At 54.7% G+C, this 27,389-nt stretch overlaps 12 protein-coding genes across 12 annotated transcripts; 7 read left to right on the top strand and 5 right to left on the bottom strand.

Moving 5' to 3' along the window:
- Positions 1-998: 998 nt before the first annotated feature.
- F5Z01DRAFT_57949 (Metalloenzyme, LuxS/M16 peptidase-like protein) lies at positions 999-4,864 on the bottom strand. Its single transcript, XM_046260719.1, has 3 exons — positions 4,131-4,864; positions 1,582-4,072; positions 999-1,528 (listed from the first exon to the last, which is right to left on the bottom strand). The coding sequence occupies exons 1-3, from the start codon at positions 4,380-4,382 to the stop codon at positions 1,050-1,052; spliced, it is 3,222 nt and encodes a 1,073-aa protein (XP_046118817.1). The 5' UTR covers positions 4,383-4,864; the 3' UTR covers positions 999-1,049.
- A 1,200-nt stretch (positions 4,865-6,064) lies between these two features.
- On the bottom strand, positions 6,065-7,298 carry F5Z01DRAFT_57946 (zinc finger domain-containing protein, CCHC-type). Its single transcript, XM_046260718.1, has 2 exons — positions 6,562-7,298; positions 6,065-6,489 (listed from the first exon to the last, which is right to left on the bottom strand). Exons 1-2 carry the CDS (start codon positions 6,982-6,984, stop codon positions 6,100-6,102), a joined length of 813 nt encoding a protein of 270 aa, XP_046118816.1. The 5' UTR covers positions 6,985-7,298; the 3' UTR covers positions 6,065-6,099.
- On the top strand, positions 7,189-8,279 carry F5Z01DRAFT_653256 (uncharacterized protein). Its single transcript, XM_046263353.1, has 3 exons — positions 7,189-7,531; positions 7,590-7,757; positions 7,810-8,279. The coding sequence occupies exons 1-3, from the start codon at positions 7,265-7,267 to the stop codon at positions 7,870-7,872; spliced, it is 498 nt and encodes a 165-aa protein (XP_046118815.1). The 5' UTR covers positions 7,189-7,264; the 3' UTR covers positions 7,873-8,279.
- Positions 8,091-9,287, top strand: F5Z01DRAFT_57897 (uncharacterized protein). Its single transcript, XM_046260716.1, has 5 exons — positions 8,091-8,629; positions 8,682-8,772; positions 8,821-8,845; positions 8,893-8,955; positions 9,008-9,287. Exons 1-5 carry the CDS (start codon positions 8,308-8,310, stop codon positions 9,101-9,103), a joined length of 597 nt encoding a protein of 198 aa, XP_046118814.1. The 5' UTR covers positions 8,091-8,307; the 3' UTR covers positions 9,104-9,287.
- On the bottom strand, positions 9,001-10,310 carry F5Z01DRAFT_57943 (cleavage and polyadenylation specificity factor subunit 5). The gene is made up of 2 exons (XM_046260717.1): positions 9,549-10,310; positions 9,001-9,498 (listed from the first exon to the last, which is right to left on the bottom strand). Exons 1-2 carry the CDS (start codon positions 10,084-10,086, stop codon positions 9,230-9,232), a joined length of 807 nt encoding a protein of 268 aa, XP_046118813.1. The 5' UTR covers positions 10,087-10,310; the 3' UTR covers positions 9,001-9,229.
- Positions 10,311-10,752: 442 nt separating this feature from the next.
- F5Z01DRAFT_57828 (uncharacterized protein) lies at positions 10,753-13,444 on the top strand. Its single transcript, XM_046260714.1, has one exon. It carries the CDS (start codon positions 11,089-11,091, stop codon positions 13,153-13,155), a length of 2,067 nt encoding a protein of 688 aa, XP_046118812.1. The 5' UTR covers positions 10,753-11,088; the 3' UTR covers positions 13,156-13,444.
- Positions 13,307-14,049, top strand: F5Z01DRAFT_57874 (uncharacterized protein). Its single transcript, XM_046260715.1, has 3 exons — positions 13,307-13,478; positions 13,523-13,680; positions 13,729-14,049. The coding sequence occupies exons 1-3, from the start codon at positions 13,457-13,459 to the stop codon at positions 13,939-13,941; spliced, it is 393 nt and encodes a 130-aa protein (XP_046118811.1). The 5' UTR covers positions 13,307-13,456; the 3' UTR covers positions 13,942-14,049.
- Positions 14,049-15,333, bottom strand: F5Z01DRAFT_57826 (transcriptional regulator TACO1-like protein). The gene is made up of 3 exons (XM_046260713.1): positions 14,940-15,333; positions 14,823-14,885; positions 14,049-14,770 (listed from the first exon to the last, which is right to left on the bottom strand). The coding sequence occupies exons 1-3, from the start codon at positions 15,151-15,153 to the stop codon at positions 14,157-14,159; spliced, it is 891 nt and encodes a 296-aa protein (XP_046118810.1). The 5' UTR covers positions 15,154-15,333; the 3' UTR covers positions 14,049-14,156.
- Positions 15,334-15,362: 29 nt separating this feature from the next.
- Positions 15,363-22,045, top strand: F5Z01DRAFT_57795 (armadillo-type protein). The gene is made up of 2 exons (XM_046260712.1): positions 15,363-21,257; positions 21,311-22,045. Exons 1-2 carry the CDS (start codon positions 15,504-15,506, stop codon positions 21,791-21,793), a joined length of 6,237 nt encoding a protein of 2,078 aa, XP_046118809.1. The 5' UTR covers positions 15,363-15,503; the 3' UTR covers positions 21,794-22,045.
- On the bottom strand, positions 21,906-23,783 carry F5Z01DRAFT_57791 (uncharacterized protein). Its single transcript, XM_046260711.1, has 3 exons — positions 23,609-23,783; positions 22,702-23,555; positions 21,906-22,653 (listed from the first exon to the last, which is right to left on the bottom strand). The coding sequence occupies exons 1-3, from the start codon at positions 23,631-23,633 to the stop codon at positions 22,018-22,020; spliced, it is 1,515 nt and encodes a 504-aa protein (XP_046118808.1). The 5' UTR covers positions 23,634-23,783; the 3' UTR covers positions 21,906-22,017.
- A 501-nt stretch (positions 23,784-24,284) lies between these two features.
- Positions 24,285-26,002, top strand: F5Z01DRAFT_653241 (uncharacterized protein). Its single transcript, XM_046263352.1, has one exon. It carries the CDS (start codon positions 24,588-24,590, stop codon positions 25,917-25,919), a length of 1,332 nt encoding a protein of 443 aa, XP_046118807.1. The 5' UTR covers positions 24,285-24,587; the 3' UTR covers positions 25,920-26,002.
- F5Z01DRAFT_653240 (MoaC family protein) lies at positions 26,003-27,176 on the top strand. Its single transcript, XM_046263351.1, has one exon. It carries the CDS (start codon positions 26,171-26,173, stop codon positions 26,798-26,800), a length of 630 nt encoding a protein of 209 aa, XP_046118806.1. The 5' UTR covers positions 26,003-26,170; the 3' UTR covers positions 26,801-27,176.
- Positions 27,177-27,389: the final 213 nt, after the last annotated feature.

Below are 27,389 nucleotides of genomic sequence, written 5' to 3'. Positions count from 1 at the left end.
CGGTAACGGTCGTCGGATCGGAAGGGCGCGGATGTGTTGCTGAACAATGTTGGCTACTACGATGAAATCATCGACGACTAATGGCTCGGGAATGAAGACTCCGGCTGTGATGAGAAGCACCCTGGAACGGCGTGGACTACCTATCGAGGATTTGCACGACAGACGATCGGCATCAGGAGAGCTCGAGCTGAGAACCCTTGCCTTTATGTCTGGATGGCGTTGTTGACTTGGACGCTCCCTTGGCCCTGCGGTGAAGGATTTTTGGAGGGGCAGTGGATGCTCCTCACATCACTAACAACGACTGGAGGCACCTCATCAGCGGCTGAGAACGCGCTAGGCTGATTAGCTGAAGGGGTCTTTAGAGTTCAAATTGCCCCTCGCGGACAGCAACTAAGAACTATGAGTGAATCTGGGAGAGGGATTGGAACAGTATAAGGCTCATATTGCAGACCAGATGGAGTTATGCCTTACATTCAGGGTGCTTGTTCACTGCTGCCTAATTAATGTGTTTGCCCGTTGGTGTTTGATACCACAATCACGGAAGTTAGTGGGGGATGGGGAAGGTGCAATGTTGACCTCCGGCCCTGTTTGTTCACGTGTTGATTTCCACAAGCCGCCCACCGCATGGCATTAATTCAGCGCTTGCATTGTCGATGCATTCATGTTGGTTTCCGACAATTGGCGAGCGTCCTGATTCAGGATAGTATATGTCATTAAAGCGCTGCTCTGCGTTACTAATGTCAGTCAATACTAAAAATCAGAACCACTCTGACTCGCCCTCTAAGATCCTGGACAGCTCGTGGCGCATCATAAGCTCCCAACCTTGTGCGTCGGCGAACTATAGCGGCATGGCCATTTTACATATGGAGTCAAAAGGTGCTAATGCATCTGTTTTCCAAGGCAATCACGTCTATACAAAATATGCCCCATCTAGCGCCACCATCTAAGAGCTGCGAAGCGTCTTGTAGCAGCTCCATAAATGTCTTCTCTAGTCCAGTCCGCCCATCTGCAACTAACTAGCAAACAACAACGATTCTTCTTTCTATAGTCTACAATTTGGCATCCGTGTCCTCAAACTCACTGAGGTCCTTGACAGGTTGGGCTCCTGCGCTCGCCATGAGACCAGACTTGAACGCCCGGATGTCTTCGATGACGGTAGCCTTGTGCACGGCGTCTGATCCACTGGCGATATCGCCTGCCTTGGCGTCGTCTTCGGACGTGACTGGCTTCAAGCCGGCCTTCTCGGCGTCAGCGATGATGGCTGCGACCTTGCTGTCTTCGAGCTGGACAGTCTCCTTGAGATACTTCTCCAGGAAGTCAAGGCTCTGTCTCTGTTTGGGCGGGACATCCTCGAGGTTCGCTTTCTGGAGGAGCTCGATGATTTCCTTGTCCAGTGCCGGGGTGTTGCGGGCATGGAGGTGCACGGAAATCCTTGCGCGAGATTGTGAAGAGGGACTGAAGTATGTGTTGTAAAACTCGATCAAGTCGGCTTTGCTGATCGGCTTCACAAATGCGGCATCCAATTGGGCTATACTTTTGTTAGCTATTTCTCTGACCGAGGCATTTGCGCTCGAGACTCACCCTGCTCAAAGTCGTAGTATTCGCCCGAAATGTGTGTCCAGTGCCTCGTGGACTCCTGGTCGAGGTTCTTGGGCTTCTCAAGTCGCTTCAGGACCAAGCTGCGCTTGTGACCCTCAAAGTCGGCATCGCTCATCTTCTCCAAAATGTCACCCATCTGGGTAAGGAATGATTCGATTCGAGAGTCGAGGTACTCGGGGGTACGCTCGCTCTGAATCAGGATGCGTAGCCCGCAAGTGGTGGCAAAGGTCCTGGCGTTGGTGAACACAATGTACCCGAGCTGCTCCTTAGTCCGAAGCTGATCAAAGGCAGGCTCGGAAGCAATCTGGTCGAACAGGAGCGTCTTCGCTCGCAGGGTACGGTCTGCCTTGTCGCCGACGTACAGCCATGTCTCCACACAGTGATTCACGTTCTCAGGATCCTTGAGCGTCTTGTTGAAAACAAAGTTGGAACCGCGAGAAAGAAGCAGTGACCTCACTATGGGCAACTGCGACTTGGGCAGCTGTCGGGGCTTGAAGGTGGACTCTATCACATTGGTGATTTTCAGCGCATCTTCCTTGTGCAGATTGCCGTGTGCGTACGTCTCGATGAACATTTGCGAGAGGACTTGCTTCTGGAAGAGTCGTACGCCTTCGCAGGTGACGTTGGGAAGCTCGTCGGCCAGTTCCTCGACCAGATGGTTGCGCTCCGAGTTGAGGTTGCTCAAGTAGTCGCCAACCTGTTGGTAGGCCGAGTTGAGTTGCCAGTTGCTGAATGCGCGGGTGACACGCTCCTTGATAAGATCGAATCGATCCTGCTTGACATCCAAGTCGCGCATGGTTGTTGTGACGTGCTGCAACAGCACGGGAAGCTTGTCATTGTAGCCAGAAATGTCCAGCACAAGATGCCTCGATCCCAAGCTGACCGAGTACTGCAGACCTGCAAGCTCGGCGTCGTATGCGTACTCCTCGAGGGCATCCCGCACCAGTTCGGTAAACAACCTCGCCTTGACAATGTTCTCGGCCGATGCATAGATGAGCGGACTCTTGAGACTGACAAGGACGTTTGCCTTGGGCACCCAGAACGTATCGTCCTTCTTCCACCACGTGCGAGCCAGGGAGTCGTTGCGGAGCAGACGAGGGCTGACAGCAGCCTGGGCCACCTCTTTCTTCTCCACCTCAAGTTCACTCGGGATAAAGGCGTTCTTGTGCGGCAGGTGAAGCTCCGGGATGCGCTGGCCCCTGGGCATGTCGAAAGCTTGCCTAAAACTGTCCATGGTCTCTTGAGGAATCTTCTCATGGCGGTACTCTGTGCCGTACCACTTTTCCCTCTGATCCCAGTTTCCAGGGAAGGTTTGCGAGACAACACTGAGCCTCATATTCTCGGGGGTGATCTTGGCCAGACCGGCCTCGATGGACTTTGAATCAAAGACGCGCAGACGACCGTGGCCACTCAGGAGCCACTCGCGGGGAATCGGCTTCTGCATGACGGAACTGGTCCGACTCGTGAACTTGCTGGCGGGCGTCTTTTGCTTGAACTTGAAGTCGACATCTGCCATACCCTTTTGCTCTTCGTGGATCCACGGCTCTGGTGGTGACTCTCGCAGCATTGAGACGTATTGGAACAGCACCTTGATGATCTCCGTATACTTCTTGAGACCCTCCTCGGTCAGCCTGATTGAGATGTCAAAGAGACCAGGAGTGCCAGGACAGATGGGGTAGGCACCGGCGGAGAGACCCTCTGCCCATCCCTTGCTCTTGATGTACGCCATGATACTGCCAGGACCCTCATGACCAATCAGATGGCTTATGTACCGACTGGGTTGAGACTCGTAGAGGTGCTCTTCGTCAATGAAGGGGAAGGTGAGGCTCAGCTCGCGCGAGTTCATCACAGGCTTTGCAAAGGTCTGCGTTGCGAGATCCGACTCCCGGAAAGGCACCTCAGTCTCCCACCTGTGCTGCGGCAGCTTCTTGTTCACAACGTCGGAGAAGTACTCCTCCGTCCATTTCTGCAGGACATCTAGCGGTTCGCGACCTAGGATGACCAGCTTCATCTGGTTGGCAGAGTAGTGCTTGCTGTGGAACTCGATGAACTTGTCGCGGACATTGATGCCCTTTGCTTCGGGCAGTGTCTTGAGAATTTCAAAGTTGCCCGTAGAGAAGTGGCAGTATGGATGATTGGGATTCGAAAGAGACTTCTCAAGCTGATGTAGCCTCCATGTGTCGCTCTGAAGGTTCTTCTTGTTTTCAGAGTCAACAGCCCGCAATTCTCTGTCTAGCGTTCCTTCCAGGAAGAGAGGCTCGATAAAGAACTGCGAGAAGCGATCAAGTGCTCCTTTCAGAGGTGAAGGGTTCTCTTCTGTTGGATCCTGGTCGTTTGAGGGCTTCGCAGCTACCTCAAAGTAGTAGTTGGTAGATGTGGAGGCGGTGTAAGCGTTGGAGTGACCAGAGTTGGCGGCAAGGTATGAGCCGTACTCATTTTCTACGGGGAACTTCTTGGTTCCCATGAAAAGAAGCTGCATTGTTTTCCTGTCAGTCTGCGCAAAAGGATCGAGTGCAGTTGGAGGTACTCACGTGCTCGACCGCATGAGCCATGCCAGGCATGGCCTCCTCGTCGCTGAAATTGCCGACGTGGACATCCAGAGCAGCACTGGCCTTATCTGTCTCAGGATCATGAACGAGTAGAGCCTCAAGCTCATTGTCTAGGCGAACTACACGATAATCGCGATTATCTAACGACGGCTTCTCCAAGGTGTCGGTCAGCAGCGTCGCCGGGGGGTGGTGACAAGGCGCATTGGCCGAGGCTGGGAATTCTGACGGCGGCATAGTGAAGGTGTTGTGTGTTGTTGACGAGATTTGTCGCAGATGAGAAGATGACGAAGGAGAGAGTCTTGTCGATACCAGAGAAGAGTGTGATATGAAGTGTTTTGCACACAATGACGACCTTGGTACTTGACGGCTGCTGATGCGGTTCACTAGCACGTTTGCTGGGGTAGCTGCGAGCAGGCGGCTCGGGATCCACCCAAGGTGACGAAGTTTGCTAGTGACACAGCACCACCGATTGATGATGGCCAGACTGGCGGGTTTGGATTTGGCAGGGTGGTGGACCCTTGCTGCGCGTTGTTGTCGTTGATGTCTGTCGCCTCTGATGCGGTGAACGAGCAGCACGAGATCAGGAAATGGACTGAATAGGGGGGCTGGTCTCTGATTGTCGCAGCTGGCTAGTACATGCACCCACGCTCGCCCAATCGTCTTGACGCTGGCGCGAATAGGCAATCAGTCGACTGGGGTTGTACTCGGTACAGGGTGTCTGTTATACGCCAAACACCTTGATGACCGTGTGCTACGGCGCACTGGCGTAGACAGACAGTAAGTTAGACTGCAGTAAGGTTTGGTTCGGTAGGAGAGCCCAAGGAGCAGAAACTTCCTCGAGGTCTTGAATGAGCGACGGAACGTCAGAAGAGTCTCGAAGATGATGTAGGTAGAACACCTGGCGAAAATGGAACCAGCTTCTAGCGCGGCGATTACTGTAGGCAATGAGGCCAGCTTGAGGAGACTGTGGTGAAAATCCACCCGTGTGGCGTCCAGTCCCTTCTCCGATTTCGCTAGACTAGCACTGATAGGAGCTTAACTAATACCGACAGACTCTTCAAGGCCCGAATCATTCCCGCCATCATTGATGGAACTTGCGTGCCACACTTGCTGCGAATTACTCGCGCTACTAGTCCATTCTGTGCTTGTTGAGAATCACATGCTGGCTTACGACATGAGGGTGATCCTTGTTGCAGGGCATGATGAACCACGACCAGGGGAGAAGAATCAGGATTAGTTCTCAACAGGTTACGGATAGATCTACTCGCATCACGTCGGACAAGAATGGACCTCTACATGATTTACGCGTCGTGACTGTTAAATTAAATGTGTTCTGTACTCTGTATATTCCCTGCCACATGGATGAAGCGATTCATAAGGTACATGCTAATGCGGAATCGTGCCTCATGTATTCACAGAGTGCCAGCCGCGTGTTGTGGTATACTACAAAGTCGCTGTGAAGGGCACCCTTCGTGAACGCTACGAGTGGACTCAGATAGCCGTAGGAGGCGGTCTGCTGTCTGCATGCGCAACGAGGCCCAGCCAACCCCTTGCTTCTTTCTGTCGTCCTGCGCGCGCTAGCTGCAGACATATATGCGGCAGGCAAGCAAACAGCTTATCACAGACCGTCCGCATGTGCTCCTCGTGGAGGCCGCTCCTATTGCGACTTGTGTCAATGTCTCATGCTTACCACCACATGCATTGTGATCCATGGCTGAGCATTGCAATATTCGCCCGACTTCTTGGGCGTTGCGTCTCGCATGAATTGTGCCTCGCCTCCAAAGGCGATCATATCCCACACTGCGCAGAGACAGCCAGCCGAGAGCGGTCGTCGTGGTACTTACCGCCATGCATGACTGCCTTACGGATAGTCGGTCGCTGAGTGGGCGTCCGGCTTCATCTCGAAAGCTGAAGACACCCTCCGAGACGACCTGCAGCCGCACTCCTAGGCCTAGCCACGCTTCGAACTGCCCTTTGACCCCTTGGACTGACTTTGTGAACAGTCCGCGGCCTTGTGGCCCGTCTTTTGGCATTTGTAGCAAGTCATAGCCGACTTGGAACCCGACCCGCCTCCAACGCCACCCCCAGACGATATCGAGGTCAACTTATTAATGTTCACCTCCTTCTTCCTCCTCTTGTCGCGCAGTTCTTTGGCCTTTGCAGCTTCTGCACTTGGTCTCGCGCTCGATTTTGAACGGGCACGTTTGCCGTGAGATCCATCGCCATGAGCGCGGCCGCGGCGATTTGAGCCATCATTATCTTGATCGTCCCCATCCTCGTCCTCGTCTTCATCGTCGTCGTCTGTATCCTGGTCGTGCGACTGTGATTCGTCCTTTTTCCCCTACAAGGAAGAAAAATGAGCTCAATCCATTTCCGGCTAGGAACAGCCAGGGCAAATGTCCGTTGAACTTACCGCATTCGCTCTCTTCTTGTACGTCGAAGTCCTGCCTGCTAATGCAGTGTCCTGGTCCTCGTCATCCGAAGTATCAATGTCTCCGTAGCCGACATAGACAATTTTGCGAGGTAACGCGGCGGACTCCTGTGCGGGCTGGGCAAGGCTTGTATCAAGCACCCATTGTGTGTCATTACCGCCGTGCTGCGCAAGTGCGACTTGCCGTTTCGCCTCGCGCTCGTCGACTGCGGCCTTGATAGATGCCTGGTCAATTTTGAAGTCGATTGCATCATTTTTCGACATGTGCACATGTTTGCGCTTCTTGGCTGAATGCGCGTCGCTGTCTGATCCTGGCGTCGAGGCAGCGCTGTTGGCTGCAGCTCTCTGCATGAACTTCATGTTCAAGAGCCTCGAGGAGGCGGTTTTGGGTGTTTCTGGGGCCATTATGGGCGGTTTGGCGATGAAATCCCGTGCTTTCGTCACCTTTCAGAAAATTGGCGGGCGCGAGAGTTGCTTGTGAGGTATTGTCGGTTTACAGCAGGTAATGAGGCAGCTGCTCAAAGGTTGCCAGAAACTTAATTGTGGGTCTTAACCACCTACAGCAAACTTACGGGCCAACCAATGTTCCGCCTCGAGAACGCACCTCGCAACGTCGACCGAGCGAACTCGCGATCAGCCCAGCAGATCAATTGGCACCAAGTTCCTCTTCAACAGCTTGCGAATCATGGCGACTTCACACTTCAGAGCCGTCAGCACGCTGACACGCAGTTTGCGCGTCTCGCACCGTGCTTTCACCGCTTCCGCCCGAAGTCTCGAGGCTTCCGTTCCCTCCACCTCCAAGCACGATGCGACTCCTGCCCCGATCGACGAGTCGAAGCCTCTCGAGGTGAACCAAGCCCCCAACAGGCTGGGAGTGTGGTCGAGGAACCAGAGGCCGCGCTCTGAGGCCATGACAGGTCCGCGATTTGAGCAGACGGACTTTGATCTCCAGGTATGATTTAGCAGACGCCAATTCCACTCGAGCCCTCCCATGCTCACACATTGGACAGCCGCAGCCCAAGTCGGCGATCGAGATGATTCACAAGGAGCCCGTGAGGTGGACGCACGACCGGATCGTCGCCTGTGAAGGAGGTGGTGGCCCAGCCGGCCACCCCAAGGTGTTCATCAACACAGACAAGCCAGAGATTGCCATTTGCGGCTACTGTGGCCTGCCATTCGTAAGTCGACACGGCAGCTCTCATTCCTTGAGACGTCTAACGTTGGACACAGGCGCACGAGCACAACCGAAAGCACCTCGAATCTCTACCCCAGACCTCGTACCCTCTCGCATGAGGATGACAATTGTAATCGGCAATGGGAGGACACCTTATAGAGTAGGGAATGATGTAGTGGAGTTGGGAATATCCAGTTCCTTGTATTCAGAGTCTGCAACATATTCTATGTTTCCACACGACTACCCTGGCTAACGTCGAGGTCATTTGCGTCAACCAACGATATTCACACAACCGTCGTGGTTTCGTGAACCCGAGTGATATACAATATCGACAAATGATCAAGAGTCAATATCAACATCCCGACGCAGCTTAGGGCGCGCAGCCATTGGGGCACTTCGGTTGGCTTGCTGGTAATTTCTCCAAATGACACCCTTCGCTCAACTGTAATCGGGTCCTTATCATTCGCTTGTGGCTCGGCGCCGTAAAGTAATAGCTGCCCCACCTGAATACATCATACCTCAACGACGCAAAACCTCCAAGCTTTCGGACCACAATGCAATCCGCAACTCAAATTTCGGCGTCCTCTACCATAGTAATCTGTCTGATCCTGCTTCTTGCACTCTTCCCAAACCTGTTTCACTTGATTTGGTCGGCACCACTTGCTCTCATCTTCGGAAACTATCCCTCTGAAACGGACACTTTCAACAGCATGACTTGGACACAGAAGCAATTTACCCTGCAGCCCAAGTCGAGGGGCTCCTATCTCATCACAGATCAGGTCGTCCAGGCTCTCCCTGAAATCAGAAACTACAAAGTCGGCCTTCTGAACCTGTTCATCCAGCACACAAGCTGTGCCTTGAGTTTGAATGAGAACTGTGCGTGTGGCCCTGTGTGTTTGTTTGCCAACGTCACTGACCGAAATCACAGTCGACAGCGATGTTCGCGAGGACATGAGCGACGCCCTCGACCGCATCGCTCCCGAAGAGGGTCCCAAAGGCGAAGCGCTCTACCGCCATGAGTAAGACATCATAAACGGGCCAGCTTGTCCATAACTAACGTTACGCAGCGCGGAAGGTCTCGATGACATGCCTGTAAGCTGATGCGACTCGCTTTGGTATTTTCCAACTGACTCAACCAGGCTCACATCAAATCTGCCCTCGTTGGAGCTAGTGTCACGATTCCCATCAAGGACGGAAAGCTGGTAAGTCCCCATGGCTCCAACTGCAGACGCACATCCTGACTCTGTGGACAAGGCGACAGGAACTTGGCAAGGTATTTGGTATCTCGAGTTCAGAGCTTCGAAGCATTCGCGCCGCGTGATGGCCACCATTCAGGGTGAAAAGTCCTAAGGTCGCTCACGACCTTGATGGAGAAAACAGTCGAATAAAGAACACCGCATGATCTCCAACCGATGCAATGCGCAGCCTACGTGAACGCCTAACGCCAATGCCAAATATCAATATGCTATCCGCCGTTCATGACTCCGCCTCGTTTTCGTCCTTCGTTTCCTTCATGTCGGTGTCGTCCCCTGCGAGGACCTTGGTCTGTGGCACATAGCCCTCGGGCGCCCCCTCGCCAGGCGTTACCGCCACGACCTTGCCGTTTTCGTCGACAAATTCGAAATTGTAGCGGCTGAGGAGATGAGGAATAGCTGAAAGCTGGGGGCCGTATCGGGCGGTGTTGTCGTAGAGCTCGAAGAGTGGAACGGCGAGGAGCTTCATGTTCTTAGGTACGCTAAGGATCTCTTTGTCCATGTTAGCTTCGGATGTAGGTCAAGAGATTTGGAAGCCTTACTGGTCTTGGGCAGGTGAATAAAGTAGGCCTTCTTGCATTCCTTGGGACGTGTGACATGCGCAGGGATGAATGGGTACATGAACGTCTCAAAGTTCGGCCTCCACCACTGCGCGAGGCACTCGCCAATCTCCCACTGCCCAGCTTCTTCGCCCTCTCCCAGGCGCCCGACCGGTGCCAGGCGCTCGTCTAGCCTGGACTTGAAGCCTTCCACCTCATCTTCTTCGGGTTTGAGGTAATCACCTGGCAGCTTGAAGAAGGCGTTTGCGATCTGCAGCATCAGGATGTGTGGGTGGTTGTGCTCATGGCAGACGAGGATCCCCTCGCAGGTGCGGCGCATCCCATGCTCGGCGTAGTGCTCTTCGAGGCGCTTCAATCGAGCGATGACCGACGGATCCTCCTCTGGTTGTGTTTCCTTGACGCCAAACGTGTAGTTGGAAAGTGGGTAGAGCGTGACCTTGTGCGGTTGCCTCGCGTTGAAAGGCAGCGGTATTGTCGGCGGGTTGCCCGATTGAATGGATGTGAGGGTGATGGTTGACATGGCGAAAGATGCGGTCCACGCTCGCGAACTCGGAGAGCTGAAAGTCGAGCTGGAAGCTGCTAGTTATTGCCTTGGCATTGAATTGAAGCTGAAGCTATCGGAACTGGGAGCGGCAAAATCCGGGGTCTCGGTATGGTAGGCGGTCAGGCATGTCTGCGCATGAGGTTTACAGGCTTACAGCAAGGCGCCCGTCATTACAACATTGACAAGTTCTTACGCGTAGACTATGGATACTATTACTAGGAAGCACGCAACTGTGTGACCGATTGAGTGTGATAATCGTGTTGATATCTGAATAGGACCTATTTTCGCTGTAACTAGCTCGCCCATCTTGAACGGGTTACCCCCACGGTGTACGGACACAACGTGAGTAAGTAAGCACCATGTGTGAGCACAGTGGGTGCGATATCAAACTGCTACAGGAACGAGACTTGTCTCTCTGTCGCCAGCTATGAAAATCGTTCAGGTTTGCTTGCTGCAGTGAGAGTGTAGAAACGGCCAGAAACTACACAGCATGATGATAGCGTTGGCCTGGTTGAGGATAATGGCATGAACCGTGAAGCCTACACACGAGTATGATGCATCATGTGCGGCATGTGGCCAACCACCTTGGTATGCAGCCCATTCACTCATTATTGGCAGTGTCATGCAGAACCCAGGCACATGGATGATGCACTTATATGACTGAGGTCAGGGTGATGTGGTGGTTTGGTGGGGGTGTCGAGCGAGGACCGAGTCGCGGATTGTGGTCCCTTTCGGGTCCAAATCACAAAACAAGCTCACCCAGCTCAAAACCCTCACCGACATCCATCCTCTCACTCCAGTCGCCAGCTTCGCCACGGTCCGAATGACCCATATTGGCCAATTGCTCTGTTCTGCTCTGCTGCTGGCCTCCACCTTCCCCGGACTGTGAGACCAGAGATCTGCGTCATGCCAATTCCGACCCCGACGCTGCTGAGACAGTCCAGGCCGCTTGCGGGATCATCGCTTTAAGCCAACACCATGGAGACGCCTAGGCAGACGCAGCGACAAGGCCTGCCCTTGGTCTCGGAACTTCGAGAAGTACTGGACGATCTTGATCGCAAATTGGAGGTATACCGCAAGGGCCTCGTGGCTGATTTTGGGCATCGATATCAGCAAACACTGGGCGACGTCGAACCCGCTCTCGCACGCGAGGTCAACCAGTCTCTTGCGCTCAGTGTCGACGCCGACTATCCTGGTTTGGCACCCGACCTCAAGACTTGGCTCATTCAGCAAGGTGCCAGCCGCGAGCAGCCGCTCGATTTTGATGCTGACACAGCCTCCACGCGGCCTGAACTTGTCAATACGAGCTCGTCGCACCCGCCATTGAGTGACTTGGACCTAGATCAGGACAGGCACCAGCTAGTGAGCGCAGGATCCCCGCTGTCTCCGAGCGCCGCCTTCGGCGCTGCTCTAACGCCAACGGGCGCAACTCTGTCGTCGGGCGATCCTCATGAGCGTGAAAAGGAATTCCAAGGCCTCTTCACTCCGTTTTTCCTGCCATTGCTTGACAGTTCAGGCCACCTCAACAACCAACTACGGCCACTTACATCATCACTGCCGACAATCGCTACCAGTCCTTCTCGCACCCAGACAGACGATGCTGCCAATGGCATAAGTAACGATTTATCGATAGGCGTCAAGAAGGCCAATGTAGTGACGGCCGATCGCCTGCAGGGTCAAGACATGGAGGGGCCAAGCGAGACCGGGGGCATCAGGCGAGCCTTATCCGACTTACAGCCAGAAGCAAAGCTGAGCTCGCCGTCGCCGCCTCTTACCCGACCTAGCCACGGGCGTTCAGCTACCGACGACACAATATCCTCAACATTATCATCGGCCCTCTCAGACAGGAGTGACAGCACGACAGCACGGCGAAGCGCACTGCGTCGATCTTCGAGTGTTTCCAAGCACAATCACCAAAGTCCACGACGTGTGCGCTTCGAGTTCAAGGGCGTCGAGATCCTCCCGACCGCTTCGCCACAGCCCTCCGACTACCTTACCCCCCGACCATCCTCGCCCGACAATGCAGACCAGCCACGCTCCTTTGATGAAATTGTGGGAGACAACGCGGCTGGCGAGCAAGAAGAGCCCACGAAGCTAGCGCCGCCCCGCAAGATATCCTCTTCAGAGGCCCTTCGAGCAATGTCAAGGACGCCGCTGGACGAAGGTACGGTTTGGACATTGGTGAATTCAGATTCCGAAAGTCGGGACGACGAAACAATCGACCAGACGCCCAACTTATCTACGGCAGGGACAATGGAGGCCAAGACGTCACCTGTCGATCCGCCAGGCACCGTGGCCCATGACGTTTCCTCTCCTCCCGACGCAAATGCTACCGAAGAGGGCTTCCGGGTCGAGCCTCAGAGTGATGATTCCTCTGACGAGGATTTCTTGTCCATTGGCAAGTCTAGATCATTTGAGGGGAAGAAGCCAGTGAAGCAGATGAAGGCTTCCATACCGACGTCTCCCTCTAGAAGGGTAGCCGTCCCGACACCAGAACCCTCGGCTCGGCAGGAGGCGCCCAAACTCTCCGAAGAAGAAAGAGACGACAAGGACCACACATCATCGGAAGATTATGAAGCAGAGGAGGAAGACGACATGTTCTATTTCGAGGGTGGACGCGGCCTCAGTGCCCCTCCTCGACCTCGGCGTCGCCCCCCTCCTCTCCAAGAAGATGAACCCGAACCATTGTCACCAGAGCGCGACAATGAACCTGTGCGCACCCCGCAAGTAGCCTCGCCGGGTGTCCCCATTGCGAGATCAGCGGGCTCGGGACCGGCTACGCCGACAACCTCGCGCTTCCAGGTTGGATCTCTGGGATCGTACAAAGGCCGGCCTGTGGTGATGCCGATTGTCAAGAACCCCGAGCTGCATGCCCAGGCTGAAACACTGGGCGAGTTCGACACATTTGTTGGTGGCGTGGAAGAAGGCGAACTATACAGCTACCGCCCCAGTCTGGTTCAAAGCACTTTTACTGGAGAACCTCGCAGTTTATCAGAGCGAATGATGGTGGATGACGCGCGAGAAGGGGCAGGACAAAGTCCGTAGATGGTTCTGGCTCACTGCTGTTTATTCTTAATTTGGGTCTTGGGGGATGTCTGGGTCATGGGAGCATACGTCTGACGGGCACTGGGTCCTCCCTGCAAGCATATCAAAATGGCGTTGGTTGGTACACGTGCGCATGCGGAAACTGGGAAACTGGGTTGGTTTGGTTCATATGGGGGCGGTTAACGTTGAAGAGAAGTTATAGACATGGCATGGGATGGTCTGCATTATGTGCCGGAAGCCTACGTGAAGTAAAATATCCTTCAAATGGAACTGCCAGCAATGTATTTCATCCTTTCTGGAGATGGCAATGATAATGTTCGAAGGTACGTGCACTTGTACTTGTGCTCGGAAAGCTGAGTGTCATAAGGTGGAATAGTATCGCAAAGCTTTGACCACTCAGAGGCCAGCTACGCCAACACTTACTTCTCAAACATCCATGACACCACCACCAACACCGGAACGTCATTTATCGCATCAACCACAGAAACCAACAAGATGGGCGGTCTCAATCTAGAAGTTTTCAAGGCACGTCCTCCGCATTGTCGCATCGTGCGCCAGCTAATAGTCTCCTAGTTCGGCATGTATGTCATGTTCCCGATAGGGATCATGTACTATTTCGGCACCAACCTCGATGACCGCTTCTCCGTTCCCAACTTCTGGCCTAAGCCTGAGGAGTGCAACCGTATCCCCCACGATCGCGAAGAGATTCGCGCCGAGTACGACCGTATCGTTGCGCGACAAAAGTTGAGGCAGGCCAAGAAGCTGGAAGAGGAGAAGCTTAGGTAGGGGATCGCAACCACCGAATAACGGATCGGGCTCTTGAGACCGCGAACGAACACGATAAGAATACGCGATCCAGAGAGAACTATGTACATTACGTGTGGGAGGATTGAGAAACCACGCTGGAGATGATACCGCGCATGGGTGGCGTTCTGGCTGGGGTTGGGCAAAGGTCGACCATTGTCTGTCATGTTGTACAAAAAATGTTAAAGGACTCTCTACTATATGTCCAAATGTCTTTCTACTCGTTCCCAGTCTTCTTCAGCGAGATCGCCTTGGCGGACATTGGCGTAGATACCCTTGACCTCGGGATATTCCTTGAACTTGGTGAACAAGTTGTCAAGAATCTCGGCCGTTTCGGACGAGTCCACGGTGACCATTGTCTCCTCGTTGGGAGCGAACATCAACTCGGATTCGACAATGTCGAGATCAAGCTTCTTGGAGAATGCTTGGGTTACGGACATGAGCATGGCTGGTTCTACCCAGGCGAGGATGTTCCCGTTAGACATTTCCTCGATATCCTCAAGACCCTCGTGCTCGATAGCCTCTTCCATTAGCTCTGATAGGTCGGGCTTCTGTGATTTGCTCTTGAATATAGCCCGTCCTCGTCTTGTAAAGTAGAAGGCGCTTGCACTGTGCAAAGCTCCCCCTTCCTTGACGACTAATTTGAGATTCGGGATGCTTCGCGCTTTGTTGTCCGTCTCGGCCTCGACTAATATAGCGACGTTTGGAGGTAACAGGGCTTCGATCGTCATGGGCTCGAGTTTCGCTCCAGTAGCAGAGCGCCCCTGACCGCGAGCAATAGCTCCCTCGATAAGAGTTTTGGGTATGCTAGCTACGACATCTGGGTCAGCTGCGCCAATTGTCAACCCAGCATCGGGTTCTACCTTTGTTCGCCGCGGAGACAGCACTCGCCAACTGGGGGTTGAAAGCAAGATTATCACCGTATACTATTTGCGCGTGTTACTTGTGGCCTTGTACAGGTTGGTGACAGGCTGGCGAACATCTGGAGTAAACCTCGATGGCTTTGGTGAAGGTATTGCGTTCATCCATCTTCTTCTTGTCCGTAACAGCCTTTATATGCTTTGTTTTCGACCATTTATTGTGACCCGCTCGTGCAATGGCCGTGGTCGCAAACTGTCGTAGACATGGCTGGCATTTCGGCGCAACCGTTGCGGGCTTGAGTCGAGATAGAAGAGGTTTCAGCTGGCTTCGCATTCTTGTCGAGGACCTTCGCGCAGGGGTGCTATTGTTGACCCAGATATGAGCTAGACAGAGGAATTGGATAGAGGACTGATTTCAATGCCGAGTTGAGGAATGATGTGAAGATAATTGTTCGATGGTCGTCATGCGATGATTGGCCGACCCCGGCGCCGTGGTCGCTGCATGATGCCCAGGGGTGGGTGGTGACTTCCATTCCTCATTTGGTAGCTCCATCTATCCCACTTGATGCTCATGCTGTCAAGGGACCAACCCAAGTCCACCTCACCAACCCCTTTACCCATATCACCCCGACGTCCAGTATCATCACGGCTGCGACTGGTTGTAGGGGTCTACATATACCTGCGATGGCATCCACCGATGACAACGATCCAGCTAGCAGCCCGCCCCAATCCCAACCGCAGTCCCCAGCTCGTCCTAACCAGTCGACAGCTTCGATAGCAACCACCACAGCGACTGCAGCTGCGTCAGGGACCGCCGCCGACGAGACCACGACAGCGACGCCTGAGCTCGACTTGAGCAAACTCAAAGCACTGCCTTCCGAGCAGCAGGACCTATATCTCCTTACCTTCGTCTCGGGACTTGCGAAGCATGTGCTGGAGCTCGACGCCGATGATTGCACAGCTCAACAATTTTATTTGAAGAAGGAAATCTTTCAGATTCTAAATGTCTCCACACCGTCGCCCTCGAGAGTCATTCGATCCAATCTAGGAAGATGTCTGGCGCATATATTCGGCAAGGGCGACAGGAAGCTGCTGTTTGAGACCGTCAATGATCTCGTGGGTATCATCTCGGGAGGCAAATCGAAATCAGAAGCCGAACTACGAACAAAGCATGCCGCAGTCACTTGTCTGGGAGAGGTTTTCGCCGCCGCAGGCGATAGTGCAGTTGGCCTGCACCAGCTCTCGTGCTCCGCCCTCTTGAAGTTCCTGAAAGCCGCCTCTAGCCATGCTGGAATCCGCGCTGCCATATTCACGGCGCTCGAGAGGATCACGGGGATGGTACAGACAGCTCTCGACGAATACATTGCGCGTGATATCTGGAAGCAGGGGCGAAATCATGCATCCAGCGACAAGGGAGCGCTGGTGGTCGCCTCAGCATGCCGTTGCCTCAAAGCTCTGGCGCGACACACTGGGTACTTCCGCAACTCAACCGACTTTGATAAGCTCGAGAGCGCACTGCTCAAGGCGTTCGACTCTCCCGTCGGGCAAGTCAGGCATGCAGCTGCGGATTGCTTCGCAGAAGCCATGGTCCAGGGCTACTCGGAGCTTGCCACAACGGACGGCAAGGGCAAAAAAACGAAGCCGAAATTGATGCGTGCATCAACGCACCCTGGCATCGCAGCAGATGATGAGGAGCTACCAGCTCGTGCGAGTAGTCCTGCGCCTGGCGGTAAGCGGAGCTCGGATCTCGCCTTGTCTCTCGCCGATATGTTGAAACAGCTCGCGGGTCACTTTGTCAAATCCTCGGCCTCGAATAGGACACGCGCAGCGTTAGGCGTCTGTTATTGTCAGCTATTTCGCAGACTGGGCGAGAAGTTGATCGAAGCCAATTACCTCAGGATTGTCGAAAGTCTCACAACGGATGTACTCGGCCAACCGTCTATCTATAATCACAGATACCGCCTGCTCATCTCGCGCAAGATGATTGACACAATCATTCAGGATGTCATTGGTCGGCGGATCTTGGGGGAATCGGGCCAGATTTCGGCAGCGAAGCAACTCATCAACGATGTTCTCAAGAACTACCCGCAGTCTTTGGCGGAAAAGCCGGAGCCTTCGAAGCATACCCTTATCACGGTTCTCAGTGCCGTGTCATCTTTGATGACTTCACTCGGGCCCGCGTCAAATAGCTTCGCGGAGACTTGCCGAGACGGCTTGCTTCAGGTCCTTCAACACCCCAGCTATTCAGTCCAAGTGTATGCTTCACACTGCATGAAGGTGTTCGTGGTGGCATGTCCGCAGCAGCTCCTGCCTTGCCTGTCTGTATGCATGAACAGCTTGACACGGGAACTCTCGCTCCTTGGAGGGGGTCGCAACTCGCAAAGACGTTGCGTAGGATTTGCACATGGCCTTGCGGCTACCCTCAGCGCCAGTCCATCAAGACCTTTGCACGGGTCCTTGGATGTGAACAGTCGTGTGTTGACTATGGCTACAAATCTCCTCAAGTCGAGTAGTCAGTCAGAACTACGTGTATCGAGTACTCAGATCCAAGTCGCATGGATTCTGATAGGTGGGTTGATGGCTTTGGGCCCCAACTTTGTCAAGATCCATCTTTCGCAGCTGTTGTTGCTGTGGAAGAATGCTCTGCCTAAGCCTCTGGCTAAGGATAACACCTCAGCCCGAAGTTTGCTCGAATCATCCTTCCTGACGCATGTGAGAGAGTGTGCGTTGGGATCGATACTGGCATTCTTGCAGTTTAATAGCCGCTTGTTGACTGTCGACGTCTCGAAACGCATAGCCACAATGCTGCAAAGTACAACGGCTTTTCTGCGAACACTGCCGTCCAAGAAAACGACTGAGGATATCTCACAAAGACTGACGCCAGCACTGCAGCTGCAGGATCTCGATCTGATGGTACAACGGCGCGTCCTGCAATGCTACATCAAGCTGATCAACTTGAGCCCCGCCGGCAGCAGCGAGGCTCTTCTCCAGTCGAATCTATTGACACTTGCGATTGCTCTCTTTGCTGATCCAGAAAATTACGCCCCTAGCTCGTTGAGCGCATCGATTGCCAACGCGGCAGGCAATTTCGAGTCGATTTGGGATGTAGGCGACAACACTGGGTTCGGCATCACGGGCTTGGTATCTGGCTTCAACGTACGCAAACTACCTGGGCAGCAGCAAAGCTCAGTTGAAGAAGTTACAGATAACGAAACCCCGGAGAGTGCCATTGATGCCATATTGCGATCACCCGTCTGCGGAAGCTTGGAACACGATGCGTCCGTCCTCTACATTGGCGACTGCGGCGCTGGTCTCACGCCGCATCCGCCGGCCACCGAAGTAATCGATGCAGCCATCCAATTGTTTGCCTTTGCATTCCCCTTGACGCCAGCAAAAGTCCAGGAAAGCATATTGGAGCAGATACGCACGTTTGCATCGGCAGGACCCCTCCAGCGCGATCCTGGTCGCAAAGCCGCTATCAATGTCAACACGGCCACGGCCATTCTGTCGACGATGCGCGTCGCAATGAAAGAGACAACGTCAGCATCAGGCAGTGTCGAGAACATGGCAGTTGAGCGGTTGTTGCAGGATATTGTGCGCGACTTTGTGCTCGATCCTGATCAGTACGTGCGTAGCTTGGGATATGCTGCCGTTGCACGCCTTTGCAATGTCTACGGCAATGCATTCACCAACCAGGAGGTCAAGTTCCTGGTCGACACCATTGTAAGCAACAGAGAGCCAAGCGCACGAGCCGGTTGCGCCATGGCTCTCGGTTCCATCCAGACGAAGGTCGGAGGCATGGCTGCGGGTTACCACTTGAAGACAATTCTCGGCATCCTCATGTCTCTCTGCAACGATCCTCACTCAACTGTCCACTACTGGGCCTTGGAGGCGCTGTCGTTAGCGTCTGATGCTGCTGGTCTCAGCTTCGCAGGCTACGTCCCGAGTACCCTGGGCATGCTTGCGCAGCTCTACGTATCGGAGACTCACCATTGCGAGGTTTCCTCTGTGGTCACCATGAACATGGAAATGGAGCTTCCCACGACAGCGGCGATTGCGAAGGGCGTCGATTCGCTTATCAACGTCTTGGGTCCTGACTTGCAGGACTCTCTGAGGTCACGCGAGCTTATCTTCACACTGGTGGGCCAATTCCAACGTGAATCAGATCTGCTCGTGCAAAAAGCTGCGCTGGGTTGTCTAGAGCACCTATCGTTGTACGCGCCTGGATACATGCAGTTTGGAGAGTACGTCCGACTGCTACAGAAGTACCTCCACTACGAAAATGTCACTCTGCGTGACATTGCGGTGGATGGACTGTACAACATCATGAAAAGGGAGCCACGCGACGTGCTTCGGGAAGCAAATGATGGCTTTGAGGAGCAAATATGGAGAGTGCTCGATACCGAACCTTCGCATGACGGTATCAGAAATCTCATCCGCAACTGGATGCTTCAAACCTGTCTCGCCGAGACAGATGATTGGTTACAGCGTTTTCAATCGGTCCTCAAATTGACAAGGGCAAAGTCACAGGGCCGTGAAGAGGGAGTAGGCTCGGGGAAAGGTGGCATGCCTGATTTGAACGATGAGGAAGTCGCAGGTTTTGCTGCGGCATCCGGAGATGTCAAACAAGACAAGGACAACCCGGCGACATCTGAAGTCGAACCGCTCCGATGGCAGGTCACGACATTCGCAGTCAGCTGTATTCACGCCATGTTCGTACTTGTTGCAAAGGATGCCATGGCCAATGGAGAAAGCCAAGCTCAGGCCGCACTGCAAGCCAGGGTGGCAGATGTCGTCCGCATGGCTTTCTCCGCGTCCACTTCCAGCGTATCAGAGCTGCGCGTCTGGGGCTTGAAGATCATCGGCGCTGTTCTAAAGATGTTTGGAAAGACCCCCGATCCAGACTTTGAGGAGGCCATGCTTCTCGAGCAATACCAGGCGCAGATTAGCTCTGCCTTGACGCCGGCTTTTGCGGCCGACTCGTCGCCGGAGCTGGCCTCAGAGGCCGTCAACATTTGCGCCAGTTTCATCTCCACTGGCATCGTCACCGACATTGACCGCATGGGACGTATTTTGAAAACGCTTGTGAACGCCCTGGAAAGCTTTGCCAAGGACGGAGAGAATGCTTGTATCGGTGACCTCAAGGGCCTGAGTTCGAACGCGCAGGTCATGGTCAAGCTATCTGTGTTCTCCGCCTGGGCTGAACTACAGGTGTCAAGCACCGAGCAGAAATATCTGTTGGATGTTTTGAAGCCTCACGTCGGTACTTTGACACCACTATGGTTGGAGTCCCTACGCGAGTTCGCTCAGCTGCGCTTCGAGCCAGACATCTCCATGACTCTGGGACCCCCTTCCCTTTCCGGCAGCTTAGATACCATCTACGCGGCCCTAAACCGCGAGACTCTACTCCGATTCTACCAAGACGCTTGGCTGAAGCTCGTAGATGCGATCGCTAGTCTGATCGAGCAAGACAGTAATTTTGTCTTTGATGCTCTCGACGGCAAGGGGACTGTTGAATCTGCAGGCAATGGCCAGGGGAAGAGGCCAGGTATCAACTATCGTGATGAGCCAGTTGCCTTCTTCTTTGTACTGTTTGGCCTGGCATTCGAGGCTCTTGCTGTACGCCCTAGTCACGGCTATTCGCTCGCCACGCAAGAGCAAACATTGGCCATTCTGCAAGCCCTCAAGAAGATCTTACACCCTAGTGTTTCGGGCCACGCGATTTACAGGCCGGATGTATTCGCCGAGACCATGGACCTGCTTGATCGGCTGGTCCTGACCGAGGGCCTAGATGTGCAAGGTGCCATTGTTGAGATATCGAGTGCGCTATGCGTCGCGCACCCCTCGGCGCGACGCCACGGTAGCGAAGAAGGCGACCTCTCGGAAGACATCGATCAGCTTTTTGAGCTTACGAGGATCATTGTGCTAACACTGACTGGGCTGCTTCCCAACCTATCCGAGGGCAATCAGCCAGTACGGCACCAGATGAACGAGGAGGCTATTCTACTTGTGCGCTCATCACTAGATGCACTTGTCAATGCCGCCGAGGTCTTCCCATCTATCATCAAAACGGACCTGCACGCCTGTATCATACACATCTTCGCGACGACACTGGCGACGTCGGGCTGCCAGGAGATGATTGTCCCACAGTCGTTGCCCACACTCAAGCGATTCGTTCGCAGCATGTCGGCTTCCAGGAAGCCTTCAGACGAAGGGCCTTCGCAGACGGACGTGCAGTTGCAGGGCTGCCTGCGCCGGTTCCTGTCGATATACCTGAATGCGCAGAAACGAGAAGCGCCCAATTCGCTTGTCTGCGTGCGCAACTGCCTACTAGCCTCGACGATTCTATTCACGAGCGGCGAGAACCACATGCCTGCCACTGATCCTCTTGTCGCCCGCTATCTGGATGAGGTCCTCGATTGCCTCACCGATCGCATGGTACGTACCTCACTGAGATCACGGGCATAATTCTTACTGACACATACATGTAGACAGCTAAAATTGCGGCAAACTGCATCAGGTCTCTGCTCGTGCAGCCGACCCGCACGGCGGCCGACGAGAGCATCGCTCGGTACCTTTTCCCTCGACTGATCACGTTCGTTACAGACGCAGAGTCGGAAGACCCCGAGCGCGCCCGATCGCTCGTATCCATGTCTTTGTGCCAGTTTGTCACCACCGTCGACAAGAGCCGTGTGTCAGCAGCGATGGCACTCCTGATACCCACACTCCTGACCCGCACCACGATTGCTGGCGAAGGGCTGTACAGCGAGACTAGCTCGCGCCTGCTCGAGCTGGCTGCCATTGATCAGGAGGTGTTCAGGGCCGTCGTTGGGGGCATGAGTGCAGGGCAGCGGTCGTTCTTGGAAGAGGTCATCCGATCGGGGCAGCTGGCATCGCGTACCACCGTGAGGGAGGCTAGCGATGGCGACTCGGGACAGCCAACGATCGCCTTGAAGATGGACTTTGGGAACTGATAAAGGAGTTGTTTGCAGAAGCGCAGTGTTCGGTACTATCAGCGGCACATACACCTGGGCGTTCTGGCCATTGCTGGCGCCTACATGCTATATATAGAGAATCGCAAGATGTTAAAACAGCCCGCATGGCGGTAGACATACACCCCAAAGTGCACGACACCACGTATTCAGATATTTTGCTGTGAATGAAGCCGACTGACAATTCTGGAGCCAATCTGAAGGCTTCACCCGCGCTTGAATGAAAAGGTGTCATCGATCATGGTCGAGTCGTCCCCCTCGATGCCCTGTACGCTTCCTGCACTGCCGACCGATCCGCCGAGCATTGTTGGCTCTGCACTTCCCCAGGCTCCTGGGGCCTCGCCCTCGCCGACGGAGACGAAACAGTAACGCTGCGAATCGTTCAGCAACAGGACAGGCTGTTCGTTCTCCCAGTCTACCCAATGCGCCTCCATCTTGCCCTGCGAGGACAGCGCCTGCTCAGAGAGCACACTCCTGGGGCCATCCATGAGCGGATCCCATACGAACGGCAGAGTCCGTCTCTCGTCGACTCTGCATGTGATGAGGAGTAGCTCTTGCACCGTGGGGTGCCATGAGAACGAGACAGGGGAATGGAAGACGAGGACCGCGCGCAGCTCGGAGGCTGCTAGGTCCCATATCCAGACGGTGCTTGGCGATGATTCCATTCTGGTTGCGATCAGGGTGGACGACGCGTCGAAGCACGCAAGGCCACATCCTGTTCTTAGCTCCGGGGATGTCTTGCTGTCAGCAGGTGGCGGTGGTAAGGTGAGCTCGTGCGTGGCGCGGGTGAACGTCCGGCTGGAGGGCTGCGCGGACGCAGCGTGTAGCTGTTCCTGCCATACCTGCGATTATCAGACATTGCACGTTGGTACAGATGTAGGTCAACTCACCTGGACTGTCTCGCTGGGAGCGAGGGCGGATGGGTGCACCAAAGTGATACTCGTCCGCCAGAAGGTCGTGTCCACGAGCGCAACCTCCTTGGAGTGATCCAGTACTGCGCAGACCTTCCCGTCGGGGCGGAATCGCAACGACCGCACGCCAGGGCGAAGTTTGGCGTCCTCGTCGTTGGGGTCGTGGAACCCGGTCAATGTCCGAACGAGCTGGCCATCGGCCGTGCAGAGGAGCACGCGCCAGCCATGCGCCGGTGATTCCCACACCAGAAGCCACTGGCCGTCTGGGGACCAGCAGAGGCCATGTGCGTCGATAGTCTCGGGAGCCCATGATCTCTGCATCTGCCGTGTCTCCGGGCTGTGGATGCTGATGAGGTCTCTGCCACTGACCCTCGTCAAGAGGGCCAGGTGTCCAGAGGCACGTAGTGAGACGCCTCTTGCTGCGGAAGACGGTTGGTAGAATTTTGGGCCCGGGATTTCCAAGCCTTTCGAGGTGCGCAGGTCATAAACCAGAAGCTTTAGTCCCTGTTGGGAGTAGACCAAGATATCTGAATCTCTGTCCGTGCTCCCGAATTGGGTGTGCGAGGGTTTGCCTATGCCGGACAGGGGATTCAGTATGGCAGCATGGTCCGACGGATGCAAAGCAGATAGTGCATGAATTTGGTCCGCAGAGCCGACCAAGATTCTGGTGGATGAGGGAGCCCATAGTAAGGTCGTGATGGGTCTTGATGCACCGGCTGGCAGAGAGACGACATTCAAGGTCTGCAAGGTGCGTGCATCGCGGACGTGGATGCCGTCGGAGCTCAGTGTGGCGACAAGACGACCATTGGGACTGACGATGCAATGATGCGAGGCTGTGGAGGATCAGACTCGAGACTGCGAGAGGAGGCAGAGGTGTCGTGCTCACATGGGAAAGCCGGCGAGAAGTGCATCGCAGGAGAGGACCGACCTAGGTCTTGGGTATTTGAAGACGTTTAGGCTGGTCGACAAGTTGATACAACATCCATCATGCGCTTGTAAAAGTGCCACCACGCCCAGATAATTCTTCAGTTGCTTTTGGCGCCGAGCACGACGTTTTTGAGTCGCGTATTCTTGCTGGTCGATGCGCTGGTCGCGACTCCAATGTCGAGGGACGCGTAGCGGGGTGCCTGTTTATTTGGGCTGTATCCGGGGTGCAAAGCACTCGACGAGTCTGGGCTCGATCCTGTTGGAAGAGATACTTACTTCTAAGGATGTGCTTCTATGTCGGATTGATGAGAGTGGCCAGCAACGCAAATGCCTTTTTTGGGCAGGTGATTCTTATCTCGATTTATGCTTTGTTTACAAAAAGTCTATCATTTAACCACATGACTATTAGCGTTTTTGCCTCGCCTGTGTATTTTACACATTACTATCTCTACTCTACAGTGCACGGCAACTCTAATCAAGGCTTCTGCTGGGACGGGTTGTCATGCTCAATATCTACAGGAATACAAAAGATCCCCGAGATTCTACGATAGGCGGCAGACTGCGTCGGAGGCTACCGATGAATGGTGCAGGGTAGGTGGACAGACGAGAAGGCGACGAGCGAAGTAGTACCGATGCCGCTTCATACATGTCCGCGGATTCATAACTCAACTTACACATCACTCTGACTCAATTTCCATCCATCTCCTGCCCACGTATCATTCCCATTACTATCAGCTCGGCAATACTGGTTGGCCCTTTCTTTTGTTGCATGTATTCCGGAGCACAATGCGCATTTCAAACCCTTTCGCTTAGGTCCGGCCCGGCCGTACGTGCACACGACAGCGGAACATACCGTTGATCAGGGTCCTCCCTCCTGGCGTAAGCCAGCCAAGCGCCTGAAACTCCCAACGCATTACATATTACTGTCCTTCGACAGCATGAGGGCATCACAGAGGACGAGTCCCTTCCTGGCTCTTCGACATGGCATCTCGAGCTCGCTGCTACCAAGTCGCCACTGGGATGCAGCCCCGCGACTGACTTCCAGCCGAGCTGTCAGCTCCTCGGCTGCGCCAGTCACCAGCAACATCGATGGGAACATCGCGCCCGCGCCAGAACCAACTCCAACTCGCTCCAGTCGGCTCAAGGAGGCCAAGCCCTTTTCCGACTTCCTGACGGACACGTTCCACCGTCAGCACGACTACCTCAGGATCTCCGTCACGGAGCGCTGTAATCTACGATGCGTCTACTGCATGCCCGAAGAGGGCGTGCCCCTCTCGCCCAACGAGCACTTGTTGACGACACCTGAGATCGTCATGCTCTCGTCCGTCTTTGTGCACCAAGGCGTCACCAAGATTCGGTTGACGGGGGGCGAGCCTACCGTGCGGCGGGACATTGTGCCCCTGATGCAACAGCTCGGCACCTTGAGACCCCACGGCCTGAATGAAATCTGCCTGACCACGAACGGAATATCACTCCATCGGAAGCTGGACAGCATGGTCGAGGCGGGCTTGACGGGCGTCAACCTCAGCCTGGATACCCTCGACCCCTTTCAGTTCCAAATCATGACCCGCCGCAAAGGGTTCGCGGCGGTGCAGAAGAGCATTGACCGCATCCTGGAGATGAATCGACTGGGGGCCGGGATCAAGCTCAAGATCAACTGCGTCGTCATGCGGGGCGTGAACGACCGGGAGATCCTGCCCTTTGTCGAGATGACGCGCGAAAAGGATGTCGAGGTTCGCTTCATCGAGTACATGCCCTTTGACGGGAACAAGTGGAGCAAGAAGAAGATGTACAGCTACGGCGAGATGCTGGATCTGATCCGAGAGCACCACCCGGGCCTGGACAAGGTACGCGACCACAAGAACGACACGAGCAAGACCTGGCAGGTCCCGGGCCACGTCGGTCGCCTGGGCTTCATCACGAGCATGACGCACAACTTCTGCGGCACCTGCAACCGCCTCCGCATCACCAGCGACGGGAACCTCAAGGTCTGCCTGTTTGGGAACGCAGAGGTATCGCTGCGCGACATTCTACGGCAAGCCAACGGCGGCAGTCCCATTGACGAGCAAGCGTACGAAGCCATGAAGCAGATTGAGATGGACAGGCGGCAGAATTTGGTACCGCAGGAGCAAGCCTTGGGGATCGCACCGGCGGAGGCTGAGCTGCTGCACGTCATTGGCATGGCTGTCAAGCGGAAGAAAGCCAAGCATGCTGGCATGGGCGAGCTGGAGCATATGAAAAATAGGCCCATGATATTGATCGGTGGGTGAGCGTTTTCATACATACGCATATATTTCACCATCATTATATCCCCTAGTACAATACGTCAATAAATAAGTATGTAAATGCGTACATTCACGTACACTTGGTCTCTCGGAGTGTTGGACGGCCAGTCCGAGAGACATGATGTGGGGCCTGGGGTAAGTGACATAACTTGGCGCGAATTTGTTGATCATCAACGCCATCATGAATACCGCTGAATCATGTCCCTGCAGCATCAACACCATCATTTGTCATAGCGATGCCTCCCAGAGTCCCTCGTAGCCCCTTTTTGCCCTTGGGCAGGACCTGCTCGGCTCGCCATCCTCAGCAGCAGCAGCAGCAGCATCGATTCTTCACAGCGTCCCCTCGCGTCCGCAAAGACGACGATGAGAAGTCCCGGCTGACGCACGTCAACCCGTCCGGCGCCGCACACATGGTCTCCATCTCGTCAAAGCAGCCGACCAGCCGGACGGCCGTGGCAGCGTGTGCCGTGCACTTCTCCAAGCCCACCGTGCTGCCCCTCATCGGCGCCAACAGCCTCACAAAGGGCGACGTGCTCTCCGTGGCACGCATCGCCGGCATCATGGCCGCCAAGCGCACGCCGGATCTCATCCCGCTCTGTCATCCCATCCCCATCTCGCACGTCTCCGTCGATCTGGATCTACGGCCTGGCGAGGAGGGGACTGAGAAAAAGGACAGGGTGGAGATCCGGGCGACGGTGTCCTGCGATGGCAAGACAGGCGTCGAGATGGAGGCGCTGACGGCCGCGAGCACGGCGGCCTTGACTGTGTACGATATGTGCAAGGCGGTGGACAAGGGGATGCGCGTGGAGGGACTGAGGGTCGTCCTCAAGGAAGGGGGGAAGAGCGGACGATGGGAGATGGAATGATGAGGCGGCTGTTGGTTAGTATGTATATACGACGCCCACTGATAATCTACGACGTCGGGTGACTTAGATGCTTGCGGTGCCTAGATTGAATGCAAAGCTGGTTAAGTCTGCGCGCCTCCAGTCTGATCTCCAACACGTTACATATCTCTCGTCGTTGGAGAGAGAAAATCCTTGCCCAGGCTTCTCGAGTCCTTCTGCATCGACGATGCGAACCCATGAGGACATGACGCCAGACACCATCAACTTGAAGGGAAAATCTGTCCTGTCCACAACGAGGATGAAGATCACCGTTCTCATCAAATTGAGATGTGAGTGGGTGAAAGGCCAGCTGCAGGAGTGTCGACGCGACGGCCAATTGCCGAGCCTAGAATGTCAGCGCTGGAGAACGGCTACGTCGTATTGCACTATTTGGGTAAGGACCTGCCAAAGGCTACAGGCACCCGGGAGCCGCTAACGGCGAGCACGACAGGGCGACACGCCAGTCAGAGGCTGCGGCGCAGGGGTCCCTGAGGGTCCTGAGGGCCTCGGAGGGTCCTAAGACATCTTGGCAGGTGCCCCCCCCCTGTCCAGTCGTCCCTCCGGTTCGAGT

This window comes from Emericellopsis atlantica (assembly GCF_019669845.1).
Source record: "Emericellopsis atlantica unplaced genomic scaffold F5Z01scaffold_11, whole genome shotgun sequence".
NCBI lineage: Eukaryota > Fungi > Ascomycota > Sordariomycetes > Hypocreales > Bionectriaceae > Emericellopsis > Emericellopsis atlantica.
The sequence above is the reverse complement of the archived record's forward strand: the minus strand, read 5'-3'. Positions and strand labels throughout refer to the sequence as shown.

Coding starts and splice junctions, on each gene's coding strand:
- F5Z01DRAFT_57874 (XM_046260715.1), top strand. CDS start 13,457: ATGGCAATGATAATGTTCGAAG. Junction 13,479..13,522: donor GGCAATGATAATGTTCGAAG/GTACGTGCACTT, acceptor GAGTGTCATAAG/GTGGAATAGTATCGCAAAGC. Junction 13,681..13,728: donor TCAATCTAGAAGTTTTCAAG/GCACGTCCTCCG, acceptor ATAGTCTCCTAG/TTCGGCATGTATGTCATGTT.
- F5Z01DRAFT_57795 (XM_046260712.1), top strand. CDS start 15,504: ATGGCATCCACCGATGACAACGATCCAGCTAGCAGCCCGCCCCAATCC. Junction 21,258..21,310: donor ATTGCCTCACCGATCGCATG/GTACGTACCTCA, acceptor ACATACATGTAG/ACAGCTAAAATTGCGGCAAA.
- F5Z01DRAFT_57949 (XM_046260719.1), bottom strand. CDS start 4,382: ATGCCGCCGTCAGAATTCCCAGCCTCGGCCAATGCGCCTTGTCACCAC. Junction 4,073..4,130: donor TGGCTCATGCGGTCGAGCAC/GTGAGTACCTCC, acceptor AAAACAATGCAG/CTTCTTTTCATGGGAACCAA. Junction 1,529..1,581: donor ATACTACGACTTTGAGCAGG/GTGAGTCTCGAG, acceptor ACAAAAGTATAG/CCCAATTGGATGCCGCATTT.
- F5Z01DRAFT_57826 (XM_046260713.1), bottom strand. CDS start 15,153: ATGCGAAGCCAGCTGAAACCTCTTCTATCTCGACTCAAGCCCGCAACG. Junction 14,886..14,939: donor CATCGAGGTTTACTCCAGAT/GTTCGCCAGCCT, acceptor ACGCGCAAATAG/TATACGGTGATAATCTTGCT. Junction 14,771..14,822: donor TGTCTCCGCGGCGAACAAAG/GTAGAACCCGAT, acceptor CAGATGTCGTAG/CTAGCATACCCAAAACTCTT.
- F5Z01DRAFT_57791 (XM_046260711.1), bottom strand. CDS start 23,633: ATGCACTTCTCGCCGGCTTTCCCAT. Junction 23,556..23,608: donor CTTCTCGCCGGCTTTCCCAT/GTGAGCACGACA, acceptor GATCCTCCACAG/CCTCGCATCATTGCATCGTC. Junction 22,654..22,701: donor CTCCCAGCGAGACAGTCCAG/GTGAGTTGACCT, acceptor TGATAATCGCAG/GTATGGCAGGAACAGCTACA.
- F5Z01DRAFT_57897 (XM_046260716.1), top strand. CDS start 8,308: ATGCAATCCGCAACTCAAATTTCGGCGTCCTCTACCATAGTAATCTGT. Junction 8,846..8,892: donor AAGGTCTCGATGACATGCCT/GTAAGCTGATGC, acceptor TGACTCAACCAG/GCTCACATCAAATCTGCCCT. Junction 8,956..9,007: donor CCATCAAGGACGGAAAGCTG/GTAAGTCCCCAT, acceptor TCTGTGGACAAG/GCGACAGGAACTTGGCAAGG.
- F5Z01DRAFT_653241 (XM_046263352.1), top strand. CDS start 24,588: ATGAGGGCATCACAGAGGACGAGTCCCTTCCTGGCTCTTCGACATGGC.
- F5Z01DRAFT_57943 (XM_046260717.1), bottom strand. CDS start 10,086: ATGTCAACCATCACCCTCACATCCATTCAATCGGGCAACCCGCCGACA. Junction 9,499..9,548: donor TATTCACCTGCCCAAGACCA/GTAAGGCTTCCA, acceptor ACATGGACAAAG/AGATCCTTAGCGTACCTAAG.
- F5Z01DRAFT_653240 (XM_046263351.1), top strand. CDS start 26,171: ATGCCTCCCAGAGTCCCTCGTAGCCCCTTTTTGCCCTTGGGCAGGACC.
- F5Z01DRAFT_57946 (XM_046260718.1), bottom strand. CDS start 6,984: ATGGCCCCAGAAACACCCAAAACCGCCTCCTCGAGGCTCTTGAACATG. Junction 6,490..6,561: donor ACAAGAAGAGAGCGAATGCG/GTAAGTTCAACG, acceptor TCTTCCTTGTAG/GGGAAAAAGGACGAATCACA.
- F5Z01DRAFT_57828 (XM_046260714.1), top strand. CDS start 11,089: ATGGAGACGCCTAGGCAGACGCAGCGACAAGGCCTGCCCTTGGTCTCG.
- F5Z01DRAFT_653256 (XM_046263353.1), top strand. CDS start 7,265: ATGGCGACTTCACACTTCAGAGCCGTCAGCACGCTGACACGCAGTTTG. Junction 7,532..7,589: donor AGACGGACTTTGATCTCCAG/GTATGATTTAGC, acceptor CACATTGGACAG/CCGCAGCCCAAGTCGGCGAT. Junction 7,758..7,809: donor GCTACTGTGGCCTGCCATTC/GTAAGTCGACAC, acceptor CGTTGGACACAG/GCGCACGAGCACAACCGAAA.